General features: G+C 34.1%; 1 protein-coding gene across 1 annotated transcript; it reads right to left on the bottom strand.

Moving 5' to 3' along the window:
- Window positions 1–2,094: 2,094 nt before the first annotated feature.
- ACR11 (uridylyltransferase-like protein) lies at window positions 2,095–5,984 on the bottom strand. The gene is made up of 10 exons (XM_022040265.2): window positions 5,637–5,984; window positions 4,905–4,962; window positions 4,691–4,816; window positions 4,430–4,524; window positions 3,829–3,913; window positions 3,679–3,738; window positions 3,302–3,357; window positions 2,925–3,030; window positions 2,739–2,807; window positions 2,095–2,374 (listed from the first exon to the last, which is right to left on the bottom strand). Exons 1-10 carry the CDS (start codon window positions 5,780–5,782, stop codon window positions 2,312–2,314), a joined length of 864 nt encoding a protein of 287 aa, XP_021895957.1. The 5' UTR covers window positions 5,783–5,984; the 3' UTR covers window positions 2,095–2,311.
- Between the last annotated feature and the right edge of the window lie 7,678 nt (window positions 5,985–13,662).

A 13,662-nucleotide genomic window follows, 5' to 3' on the forward strand; every position in this document is an offset into this window, starting at 1 on the left:
TTACCGCATATTCTTCTTTCATACCATTCAATACTTATGATCCTTCAACCTCTCCAGTTCTTTCTCAGTGTCCAGCAGTCTAACTATTACAACACAGTATTAGGCCTAAGAAACCACCTGCATGGTTATCTGATTATGTTTCTCATGCTTCTCATTTTAATGCATATAATGTTACTACGACTAAATAAGTTGATCAGTCTTTTTCATCTACGAGTTCGGCACATACTCTACTCACTTACCCTTATCAACATAACACACAAATATCAAATTCATGTATGGCTTTCTTGTCTAACATATTTTCTGTCAAGGAACCTACTTCTTATAAGCAGGTTAACACTCAAACAGATTGGATGTTAGCCATGCAACAGGAGTTAAAACCATACATGGGATTTAACTACACTTTCAATAGGGAAGAAACCAATTGGTTCTAAATGGGTATACAAGCTTAAACTCAAATCATATGGCACTGTTGATCGCTATAAGGCACGCCTCATGGCGAAAGGCTACAATCAAGTTCATGGTGTGGATTACTTTGATAGTTTTTCACCGGTTACTAAGCTTGTTACTGTTAGGTTATTTCTTGTCATTGCTACTGCCAAATCATAGCCATTGGATCAGTTGGACATTAATAACCGCGTTTCTACATTGTTTTATACATGGGGAAGTCTATATGACTCCTCCTGAAGGATACACTAAAGCACAACCTGTCAAGTCCCTTTTTAGAGTTAAACAAGCATCACGACAATGGAATGTTGAATTCAGTTCTCAATTACAGCATTATGGTTTTAATCAGTCTCCTCATGATCATTGTTTGTTCATCAAGTCTGCTTCTTCTTCATTCTTGACTCTCCTCGTTTATGTAGATGATGTGTTGGTTACTGGCACTCATGAATATTAAATTTTAGCAGTCAAACATTTTCTACATTCTAAAATTACAATCAAAGATCTAGATCATACTCGTTACTTTCTTAGGGTGGAGATAACTCATTTTGTTTTAGGTACTTTCCTCAGTCAACGCAAGTACATTCTGGACATCCTTCAAGATATTGGATTATTAGGCTGTAAGCCTGCTCCCGCTCCTCTTTCAAAGACTTTTAAATGCACAGAAGTTGGCCTTGAATTTTCTGACCCTAAGCAATATAGGAGATTGTTTGGCAGGCTGTTGTATCTTAATCTTGCTCGTCCATATATTAGTTATGCAGTCCAACAACTTAGTCAGTTTATGCATAAACCAACACAGCTTCACTGGAATACAGCTTTTCATGTGTTTCGATACTTGAAAGGTTCTCCATCAAGAGGATTGTTTTTTGGAGTAGATAACTTTCTTCAACCCTAGGCCTATTCGATACTTATATTTATTTATTTCTAATATTGATCAGTATCACTACAAATTTAACATGCGCAGTTTACTAATTTAATAAAATAACATTAAATACATATAAAAAAAATAGTTTTCTTTAATCAGAATATAAAAAAATAGTTAGTATTTAACACTAAGTGATAATATGACAAACGAATGTTAATTTATTTCATAATTCTTATTATAGATTTAATTTTTTCACTGTTAAAAATAAACCTTAAATATATATATATTATAGGTATAGATATTAAATATTATTAATTATAAAATATATTTTAAATATTCCAGACAGGTATTAAAATAACCATAAATAATTTTAAAATTAAATTTATAAAATAATTATTGTATTAATTTGATTCATTTACCGCACCGTATGATAGTTTTTTCCTGAATTTCAATTGTTTTTAATTATTATTTTCTAGAGAAATAACAAATTTTATAATATTATTTGAAAATTTTAAGTAAATTTATAATGTTATATGTATATAAAATATTATATAGTAGTACTAAATCAAATATAATATATATATATATATATATAATTGCCTCTTCCTAAGTGTGAGCCAAATGATAATTCCGACTAGTTCAATTCCATTCCTAGCAAAACATTTTCATTAGTATTATTAACTAGCGAACCAAATAACTCGTTATTACTTTACAATGAGAATGAAATACAAGTTTATACTAAAGAATAATATTATAGTCATTCTAATCTTATATGGCACTAAATCAAATTAAGTAATTCAGGAATAATTATTTAATTGTTTTTATAAACAGCAAACTAAACAACTTGTGATTACTTTACAATGGGAATGAAATACAAGTTTATTGGCAAAAATATTTTGGCTGTGGTAAAATTCTACGATCCCCAGCAGGATCCAAAATAAGAAAAAAAAAAATTAAGAATTCATATATGTAACGGAGACTGCTCAGCTCAGCTTCTAGAATGGCTTAAAAACTGGCCTCCTCTGTCGTTGGACGCCTCAAGAAATATCGTAAACTATTAGCAAGAACCTGTCATATTTATTCATTCAAGAAACCATATTACTATCACAATTTCAGAGATCAATTTCTCTACTCCCATACTTATCCAAAACAAATGTTATTTGTATTTCTTTTACCATCATTTTTTGCTAATTTTCTTATCAAGTATATTCTCTTTTTATCTCTAATTTTTTCGGTAAAATGAATTGTTTTTCAAATTGGAAACACAATTTCTTACCGTATTGTTTGTTTTATTAGAGTAAATTTGATATTTTTATCTCACTTTCTTTCTACTAAAAGCAGAAGAAAAATCTTGCAACGTAAGAAAAGTTGCTACAACTAAACATCTGTTAGACAAGTAATGATATGTAATTTCTGGAAATAACGTATTCACCTGTTGGAGGGGCTTGATGATGGCTTTACCCTTGTAGCTGACGTGAAATTTTGCCTTAGCCAACAATCCCTTTGGTATCCAACAACCAAATATGAAATGGAGAGAGAGAGAGAGAGAGAGAGAGGACAGTCAATATTCTTGTTCAAAACTATAACCAAGAAGCAAGGGAATGCTCAAATGGATTACCTCAGTGTCAAATTCTCCTGATTCAACATCAATGTTAATGTCAGTTATAATTTTTACAAGATCTACCAGCAATCCAGGGCGATCAGCTGTTTCCACATATAGTAAGCTGCAGATACCAGTATAAAATGTATAAATAGAAAAAACCCAATCCTATTCAGGACCGCAATTACCCATAAACAGAATAATGCTATAAATATAATCAACAGTATTTGGAAAGCAAAAGCTATAATTGCCAGCTTCATTCTATTGAGGCATGTAAATGTACAAGAACTATTAATAGAAATTATGCCATTTGAGAAAGGAACAATGGACCGTAACATGATGGATAAAGACCACATAATGCATTTGTCAAAAACAAACACTGCATTATGTGTTACCTTCTTTCAGGGCCATCTTCATAAACATTTATGTGTGTTGCAATGTCCACATCCACCTGAGGAATTTAATAAAGCGAATCCGGCATAAATTTTGATGTGGATTATAATGCTCCACCTAGTAATTAAGAGAAACAGGGAATTCCCATATAGTCGACACAACTTGGCCAAGGAACAGTTTATCAAAAGAAAAGAATACATGATGGCATTATTCTATTTGAACCATCACAGCCTTCTTCTAACTGCTTCAAGTTCCATAGACTAAATGTAATACTACGAAGAGAAAAAAAAGGGGGACTCTTACCCTCAAATAAAGAAAAAAGGAAATCTAGAATGAAACCCCTCATATCTTAAACATGAAGTAGCATCAGAACAAAGACCTGATTTGTTGGTGGCACAACACCAAATGCTGCTCCCATTGCCAGCTGGGCACTTGATTCCTGACAACAAATTCACATTCATAAACATAGAAGGATAGGAAAGTACAACATGAGGAGCTCCACCAGGTGATTACAGAAAATGGTGCTTACTGGATGATACTGAAGCAGATTGTTTATAATTGTTAATCGAATCGCTTCAAGCAGCTCTGGTTCGTCTACCTTTCTACCGGTATCACTGCAAAAAAAGCTCCAACATAGACTCAGTCAGACCTCTTTGGTACAAAGAGAACTGATCTAGAATTCAATGTTAAATATCCACCCTCTTCTGCTCCCTTAATCTGAAGTAGAATGATTTATCTGACACTGAGTTTTGATCATCAGGAACATCTGTCTATTTCTCTAAGTGTTAGATGCAACTACAATGTAATTCAAGCATTCACAATTCTCTCCTAAATCCGTACCTTGGGAAACAAGATAAGTATATTTCAGTTCATCTCTGAATAAATAAAAAGGCTGAATATGAAATCTTTTTTATCTCATTCATTTGTCTTCTAAAAGAATTTTCAAAGACTAATAATGGCTAATATTAGAGGCAGGGCAGAGGCAAACAAAACTATATGTGTCAACTGCTTATCGGAAAAGGTTGGCAAAATTCCCAGCACATGCTGAAAATGCAAGTGGAAATAATGCATGTGGAAACAAAGTCTTGAAAGGATGACATTGAAAGAAATTTTTAAAGTTTATAACATACGCTTTTGTAATGGCAAACTTGTTGTGCTTGCCTGAAGAATCCAGATACACATTTGCTTTAACAACATTCAGGCCTAGATTTTTGAGGGCATTCATCTGCAGTCCATTTACTGATAGATCACAATACTGAATTGGCTTAAAACGAGGAGGCAAAAGTAATCCCAAAAACTCAAAGCTGAAAGCTTAGTCTTCCTTATAATCGAGGATTATGTTAGTTGTAAAAGACGGATTATTTAAACAGGTTTATTGGATTGCTTAATACCGTATCAAGTAGAGCTCCAAGGCGATCTCCAAAGGTTACTTCCACCACTGTTGCATCTGGGTCAGAGTCTTGATCAATTATAACTTTGGGAGTGGGAATTGTATCAGTCTCACTTTGATTTCCGTCCTTCCAAGCAAAAATCCAAAAGAAAACAGGAATTTTAGCAAAATAGCATGTATAACATCCAATCTAATGAATTAGAACCATTATATACCTCAAGAGCTGTCGCTGATAACCGTCCATGAACAATTCTAGTAGTTGAAATTGTCAATCTGACAAAAAGCCACGTGTTGGAGTGGAGGTGATTCAAATATAAAAGCTATAAATAAGAATTGAAAGAGAAATGAAATAAACGAAGTCGTAAGAAATTTGTTCGTATCGTTATGAATGGCCTTCTGGTTATACACCAATGACCAAAGCAGAAAAAAGCATCGATAGAAAAACACTAAAAATTAGACTTCAATACAGATCAGGTTGTGTTAATAACACAAAGAAAATAACCAATTATAATAAGTGAAGCTCATAAAATGATGAGATATGAAAACAAAATTGCGATTAATGATTCTGCAACAGTATAATATCCACAGAGACAATCTAACCTCAAGATAAAACAAAAAGAAAGAGCACATGTTCATGATTTTAAATGTGTGTATATACATATAACAAAATTAATCATGACGGTCCTCAACAAGATTCATCTCCCACTTGATTTCAGGGATAAGCAAAACATCAGCAAACGCTAAGCAACCTAAAAAGAAAAAAAAAAAGAAAAAGACAAAAGCGATTTGCTGTAAAACCTAACAAAAGCACGAAAGAGTTACAAGAGAGAATACTCTCGATTTCATCATTTATTTAAAGGAAAGTCACAGCATTATCAAATAAACAGCAAAAAGAAGTGAAAGCGAAGCGAAAAGGAGACGATGAGAAGAGAAAGCAGAATGTATACCTGGTTTTGTCGAGATTAGTGAATCGTTTAGAAGGCCAGGGAAATGAATTTCTGAGAAAAGAAGCTGAGAAGAGATGATGAGTGGCGTGGAAGACGGTGAGGCTATTAGTTGTGGAGAAGTGAAGTGAGTAATTTCCAGAGGCCATTGGTGGAGCAAAGAAGGTTAGAAAGGCAAGAGAGAGGAAGGAGAAGAAGGAATATGAGAGAGTTGGATGAAGAAGGCGGAGAAGTAGGTTGAGGTAACAAGGTTTAGACAGTTCTCGTTTTATCCGCCATTTACATACAACTTCTCCCTCCCTCTCTCTCTCTCTCTCTCTCTCATCCCGTGACAACCCAATCTTCCAATTATCACAAACGTCTGGTAGCCATAATAATAATAATAATTCCTAACATTTATTTTACTGTATATGCTAAATTTGGTGAATGAAAATTTAATTTAATTCAATTAAATATAAACTTAAATTAATTATGTACTTAATAGGGGTTTAAAGTTAAAGAATCTTTTAACTTTAGCTTCTTCTTTTTTTTTTGGTTCAGAAACCAGAAAAATTATTTGCCATTAGAAAATATCTGTTAAAGTTTATAGACTTTTTTCTGAAATGTCAATTCCATAAATATAAATTTTTTATTTAATTAAACTTTAATACAGAAATTTTTAGATGATATCTCTAAAAATTTATTTATTATTTATTATTTTTTATTATTATTTTTTTTTTTTAAAAAAGCTAGGGATTCAATAATGCTTTTAGGTGGCTCTATTATATGTAGGGAGCAACTTGTCCATATGTTTTTCTTTATTATTATTATTATTATTATTATTTGTCCCCACGCAAAAACAAATTTAGAATGCTAAAAAATAAATAAATAAATGCAAATTTATTTCACATTTTTCTATTTGTAATAAAAAATAAAAAGAATTGAACATAACCAAATATGGTTTTAATTACTTTTGTGATTATACAAAATGTATTAAAAAAAAACAATATTGTGCATTAGAAATTAATTATATAATTACAAAATGTCGAAGAGAATATATATATATGTATGAAAAAAAGGAATTATAAATAAAAATTAAATTAATAAATTTAAAAACAAAAAAGCCTAAATTTAGAAAGCATACAACTTACGATTGAAACGGACAACAAAAACAAAAATTTTTTACTTTTAAAAAAATTATCGATTGACAGTTAACTTATGATATTAAGATAATCAATTTCGATATTTATCATATTTAAAAGAAAAAAACGGAGACTAATTTGAATATTAATATGGAAGCATGACTTCGACTATTGAAAATAACTTAAGAGCATTGAGAAACATTAGAGCCCAAAGAGGAAAGAAGAACTCTTATATATTAGCATAAACTTGAAACTTAAAAAAAATATCATTTTTTTCATTTAGTTTCATATGTAACAAAGTGAATCGATGTCTATACCCGAAGGTTAATGAAGTAATTATAAAGACCTGGAACCTTGGATAAAATAAAATTGTAATTTAAATATGGAAATGTATAATAACGTTAGAGTTTACATTCCTTACACATAAATTAATATGTTCAATAGGACTACAGAAATGTCTCTTTCACAGCGGTTCATAAAAAAAGAACGTAGTAATATATGAAAATAGTAAATAAATATTGTAGGGAGGTTAACATCCACTAGCTCTTGATAGGATCTGGGGGGACACCTACTCATAGCCCTCCTACTGATCAAGATCTGGATCTCAACCTTCTTGATCTGAAATAGTTAATAGATAAAGGAGTGAACTACACTAGCTCAATAAAAATATCACACTACTCACCGATATAGAAACTGAATGTTCGTAAAAATCATAAAAATAACTCAAATAACATTTTGATCTCAAATAACATTTTGAGCAGGTAAGAGAATTTGTACATTTTTTTACGGTCAAAGGTGGCTCCGGTGCGGCGGCGGTCGGCGGCTGGCTCCCTTATCTCGTGACTGGTTCTTCTTCTCCGACGGGAGGCTGACATCTAGGGTTCGGGTTCAGTGTGACGCGAAATATTTATACTCATCTCGCGTTAATCTTGACCGTTCATCGTATTTGATCTTGATTGTTCGATCGCGCCTAAGAAGAAAATGAATCTGCATCGTTCATCATATTTGATCTCGACCGTCCGATCACGCTTAATGAGAAAACGGATCTGGACTGTCCACGTGCGCAGGATCGCTTCTGGGTCGTCTGATCGCAGGGTTCGCGGATTGCCACTATGGCCTTCTGCGTGGTATTGAGTTAATGTGCCTTTCCACGCAGCACACTCTGGTTCGTCGAGGCTGCTGACTGGGTGATCCTACGTGGCCAAATTTTTCTTATTTGCATTCTAACCTTCAGTTTCTGATTTTTCTTTTAAAAATACCCTCCAAACTTAAATTTTCATCTCTTTTTCTCAAAATTATTTTTAATCTCATCCCTAATTTATTTTTTCCCAAATATAACAAAAATTTCATTAAATTAATTTATAAAATAGATTTTTTATACATCTTTAGATTAAAAAAATTTATCACGGGCTAATTTTTCGAGCTTGGATATTACAACTCTCTACCCTTTAAAACAAATTTAATCCCTCAAATTTGTCACTCTCACTTAATCAAATAGTTGTGAATACTGGGCTCTGAAATCTGATTCTAGGTCCTATGTGACTTCTCTCTGTGTGTGATTCTGCCATAGGACCTTAACGAATAAAATTTTTTAATTACAGAGTACTCTGCTCTTTCGGTCTACAATGCCCACCAATACCTCATCATAAGACAAATCTTCCTGAAATGAAAAGGGCTCGTGGGCCAAGATGTGATAGGAGTCCATGTTGTACTTACGTAGTATAGACACATCAAATACATTATAGACTCTGGAAAGTCCTACCACGTCCTATTACCGAAATCTGAGGAGGAGCTTGAGTCACTAGCCTAGGTCTCTTATTCTGTTGAACATGTGCAGTGGGTGCTGGTCTGCAATATGAAGTCGGGAGCATGAGGTTCCCCACTACTGGAGGAAAAATGCGAAGGTTCCTCTCCACTAGTTGTGTCTTGACCAGAATAGCTGAGTAAGTACTGAGCTCGAACATATACAACTGTTGTCTAATATCAAGACAGAGGCCCTACTCGAACTTCCTTGCGTTTCTGCCTTTATCCATCATGTTTTCAGAGGAATATCGGCCCAACTCTAAGAACTTTTAGGTATACTCTGACACAGTCATATAACCCTGGACTAAGTGTACAAACTCCATTTCCTTCAGATGTCGGAGATGCTCTGGGAGGTACTCTGCATTGAAGCCCATCAGGAACTGTTTTCAAGTGACTGGAACGTGTAAGGTGGCCTGTTTGAGCTGCCACCAGTGACTTGCTTCTCCCACCAACATGTAGGTAGCAAGTATAACTCTCTGTTCGGGAATCATCCTAATAGTCGTGAAAGTCTTCTTTGTCTCAGCTAACCAGTACTCAACATCTTCAAAAGAGGATGCCCATGCAAAAGTAGATAAGTTTAATCTTTTGTACCTCTCAATGTAGCTTGGGTCCATCATAGGTGGAATTGGCTCTCATGGAAAAGGGACTGGATTGTGCTGGGGAGGGACCAGATGGCCTTTTGATGGTACTGAATGATACGGTGGAGGCACATGATTGTACTGTGGTAGTGCCAGGTGATGTAGTGGGGGCATCAGACTATATTGTGGTGGTATCGGATGGTACTGTAGAGGAGCAGGGTTATACCGGGGTGACTTAGGATCCTCCCACTGCAAGGGTGGCTCAAACTATGGCAGCAGGAGAGGGTCAGATAGCTATCTCCTTTTCTCTCGGGCGTGCTGGACAATGATGAGTCTCTCTAACATTTCAAATAGTGGTCAACATCCTCTCAAAGTGAACCCTTCCGGACTGCTCGATTTAGGGTCTTCCTCTCCTCATATATTTGTACATGCATTTCACAAGAAATGATTGAGCGATAATTCATTTTTTTGGTGTTTCTTTAGGTTTTTGTGTGTGGAATAATTCTGAGGAACGCGGTTCTGATACCAATTGTAAAGACTCGGAACCTTAGATAAAATAAAATTATAATTTAAATGTAGAAGCGTATAATAATGTTAGTGTTTAGATTCCTTACACATAAATTAGCATGCTCAATAGGGCTACAGAAATGTTTCTTTCACAACGGTTCATAAAAAAAACATAATAACATATGAAAATAGTAAATAAATATTGTAGGGAGGTTAACCTCCACAAGCTCTTGATAGGATCCGAGGGTACACCTACTCACAACCCTCCTACTGATCAAGATTGGGATCTTGATCTGAAATGGTTAATTGGGGAGGAGGTGAGCTATACTATCCCAATAAAAATATCACACTACTCACTGATACAGAAACTCAAAGTTGATAAAAATCGTAAAAATAATCAATTAAACTCTTAATTTAAGTAAATTCATTTATCATAAGGAAAAATATTTATTGTATACTTACCGTTAAGTGATTTCTAAAATCAACCTATAGAGATAATAATTCAAATAACTTTATGATCTCATATTCAAGTGAGCAAGAAGAACAACTTTCCTTTTTATTTTGCTTAATAGTATCATTAGGGGTCCATAGGAGTGTCTCACTACGCGTGAAACTAATATCTAAACTTGTCAACTAACTGGCCGTCCCCATACCCTGTCCAGTATGAGCGTCAAAGATATCATCCCTCAATACCCCGTCCGATATGAGGGTGAATCAGGTTGTCCCTATACCCCGTCCGGTATGAGCCCCAAAAATATCATCCCTTGATACCCCATCCAGTATAAGGTAACGTCTACGGTAGGGTTCTCTATGTACCCAGTCCATCCACCATCTCTCAAGATATCCAATAAGACAACCATTCAGTAATTCACATAACTAAGCAATTTTTCATTTGCATATTAATTTTAAATTTCATAAATCAACTATAAATCACGCAAGACAAGCGATAAATGCAAGTAAGCACAACTAAATCATTTAACTATTCCAATATATTATCATGTATTTAAAGCTGTAAAATTAAATAATCAGTTAAATACGACAAATAAATAACTAACTGATTCCGACTCCATTAGTGACCTGTAATTATTCTTAAAGTCTTCTAAATTTAACAAAATATCATATTATTGATTATTAAGTTTCAATTCCATAACAAGAAATAGGGTGAGAGATTCTTACCTGAATCGGTGTCCGAAACACCGAATTTTTTATTGCGCCTACTAGTAGTCCCTAGGTTTTCTAAATTTTTCTGCAGAGATTAAAACACACTTCATGTACCTAAAAATACCTCAAAAATCAAAAATTGATGTTAAAAATCCTTTCTGATCGATTTTGGAGTTCCAGCACGGCGACACTGCCATGCTCCGGTGGTGGTTTGCCTCAGTCTGGCCGTTTTCGACCGACTTTATACATATCCCTGCAAAAAAACATGTTAGGGAGACTCGGTTGGCTGAAAAAATTAGAAAACAGAAACCTACCGATGGTGGGGTTTTCTAAGTGCGTCGGCTCAGCCGACTCACTTTCACGGCTGAGATTTTTTCTTCGGTCAACCTGTAGAAAACAGAACAGTAAACACAATGGTGAAAAAATCGCACAAAACAGAAAATGGAAAGAGGCTCATCGGAGGAGGTTGTGGGTTTTGTCTGCGATTTTTGGCTCATTTGCCGTTTGTTTTGCTTCGATATGGCCACAAGGGTGCTTGGAATCGAATTATGAGCAAGTAGGAGAATTTTTACCTTTTTTTATGATCAGAGGTGGCTCCGGTGCGATGGCAGTCAACGGTCGACTCCCTTCTCCAGCGACTGGTCCTTATTCTCCGGTGGGAGGCTGGCGGCTAGGGTTCGAGTTCAGTGTGATGTGAAATATTTGTACTCATCTCCCGTTAATCTGGGCCATTCATTACATTTGATCTCGACCGTTCGATCGCGTCTAAAGAAAAAATTAATCTGGATTGTTCATTGCGTTTGATTTTGACCGTCCGATCGCGCCTAAGGGAGAAATGGATCCGGACCATCCATGCGCGCGGGATCACTTCTAGGTCGTCCGATCGCGAGGCACGCGAATCGCCAGCATGGTCTCTCACGTGGTACCGAGTCAGCGTGCCTTGCCACGCGGCGCGCTCTGATTCGTTGAGGCTGCTGACTAGACGGTCTTACGTGGCCAAAATTTTTTTATTTGTATTCTGACATCTAGTTTCTGATTTTTCTTTTAATAACACCATCGAAACCCAAATTTTCACTTTTTTTTTTCCAAAATTATTTTCATTCTCATCCCTAATTTATTTTTTTCCAAATATAACAAAAATTTCATTAAATTAATTTATAAAATATATATTTTTATACATCTCTAAATTAACAAAATTTATCACGGGTAAATTTTCCGGGCTCGAGTATTACAGTAATATTTTTTTACTTATTCTACATATGGATGACATTAGCCAATAATAAAAGGGTGTCACATATGGTGAAATAACATCTTTAAGGATTTTGATATAAAAAAGACGAGTTATACTATCTTATGTCAATTAACATTAAGATGTATAAAAATAAATCTCCATGTATTATCGGCTTGTCTCAAGAGACTTATATTAGATAAAGTTCTGAATGAAAAATTGTTCACTAAATATAGCACCTACTACAAAGAACGATAGGTTTAGTTTGAACTATTGTCCAAAAAATGATCTTAAGCAAGAATAAACAATGAATATTTTATATGTCTTTGTTGTTGGAAGCTTTATGTATATCCATATAAGACTGAAATTACTTTCTTTATATCAATAACGAGAAGAAATTAGAGTAATCCATGTGTGGACTACGAGAGAGTTGTAAAATATAGACAAACTAATAATTTAGATGTAATTGGGTACTCAGATTCAGAACTTCCCAAATGCATCGATTCTCATAAATAAACATCAGGTTAAGCAAATTTTTTGTTTTGATGCTACTTTTTCTTCATTCAATCAAAATTTTAGTCCATTTTTTTCTTTAAGCCTTTTCTTTTATTCTTCTAGAATTTTTTGGATGAGTCTTTTAAAAAATGTATATATATGCTTAGAAAGTGGCTCTCATATTATGGGTATACAATAAATTTTAGAGAAAGATATATTCTTCAAATTCATTTTTCATAAAATCTCTTATAAATTGAATCTCATATATTTATCTCGACCTTGTAGTTTTCTAACTAACTCAATATATACTTAATAAAATTTATAAATTTTTGTTTAAAAAAATATCACTAACTCAATTAATTTGTTGTGGCACAGTATTCATTATCATAATAAAATATATGTATATATTTTATATTTTATATAATATTTTTATTTATGATTAAAATTTGTTATTGTAAACTTTAAAAGATGGTAAATATTTAAATAATATTTTTATTTAAAATTAAAATTTGAAAAACAATTAAAAAACCATTACTTAGAATTCCATTTTTCTTAAATAAAATGGTTGTTAGATTGAGGACAGCCCATCAAACGGGGCTGGGCATGGAGAGTACCGGCCCGTGAATCCTTCCACTGAAGAGAGGCGTTGCTGGGCGGGTCAAGCGTTTGAACACTCCAAAGAAACTAACGGACTGAACCAAACCAAATTCTAACCACCTTGACACTCCAACTTGGGTTACGAGCCCGCGTTACCAAACCCGAGGCAGGCATCCGACTAGTACAATGTATATAAAGCAATTATGATATTTGTAGGAAGCAATATGGGATTGAAGAGAACATTCCCAAGATTAGCTCACGCGATCTATGAACAGCTGATGTAGCTTTCTAAATTTCGCATGTTAACCGCTGGTTTTTTACTCTGCAAAAAGGTTTCTATGTGGACTACGGTTTAGACTGTGGTTTTGATTCAATTATTTTTCTTCATGTTGATGAGAACGTTTGATGATTTACCGTGTGCAGGGGATCGATGAGTCTTTTCAAGTTCACTAACTGGTTTACTGTTTTCATCTTATTGGTATACCATACATATATACCTGCACATAACACACACACGCACATGTAAAATATATACTTGC

Source organism: Carica papaya, chromosome 5 (genome assembly GCF_054855325.1).
Source record: "Carica papaya isolate Zhongbai chromosome 5, ASM5485532v1, whole genome shotgun sequence".
Taxonomy (NCBI): domain Eukaryota; kingdom Viridiplantae; phylum Streptophyta; class Magnoliopsida; order Brassicales; family Caricaceae; genus Carica; species Carica papaya.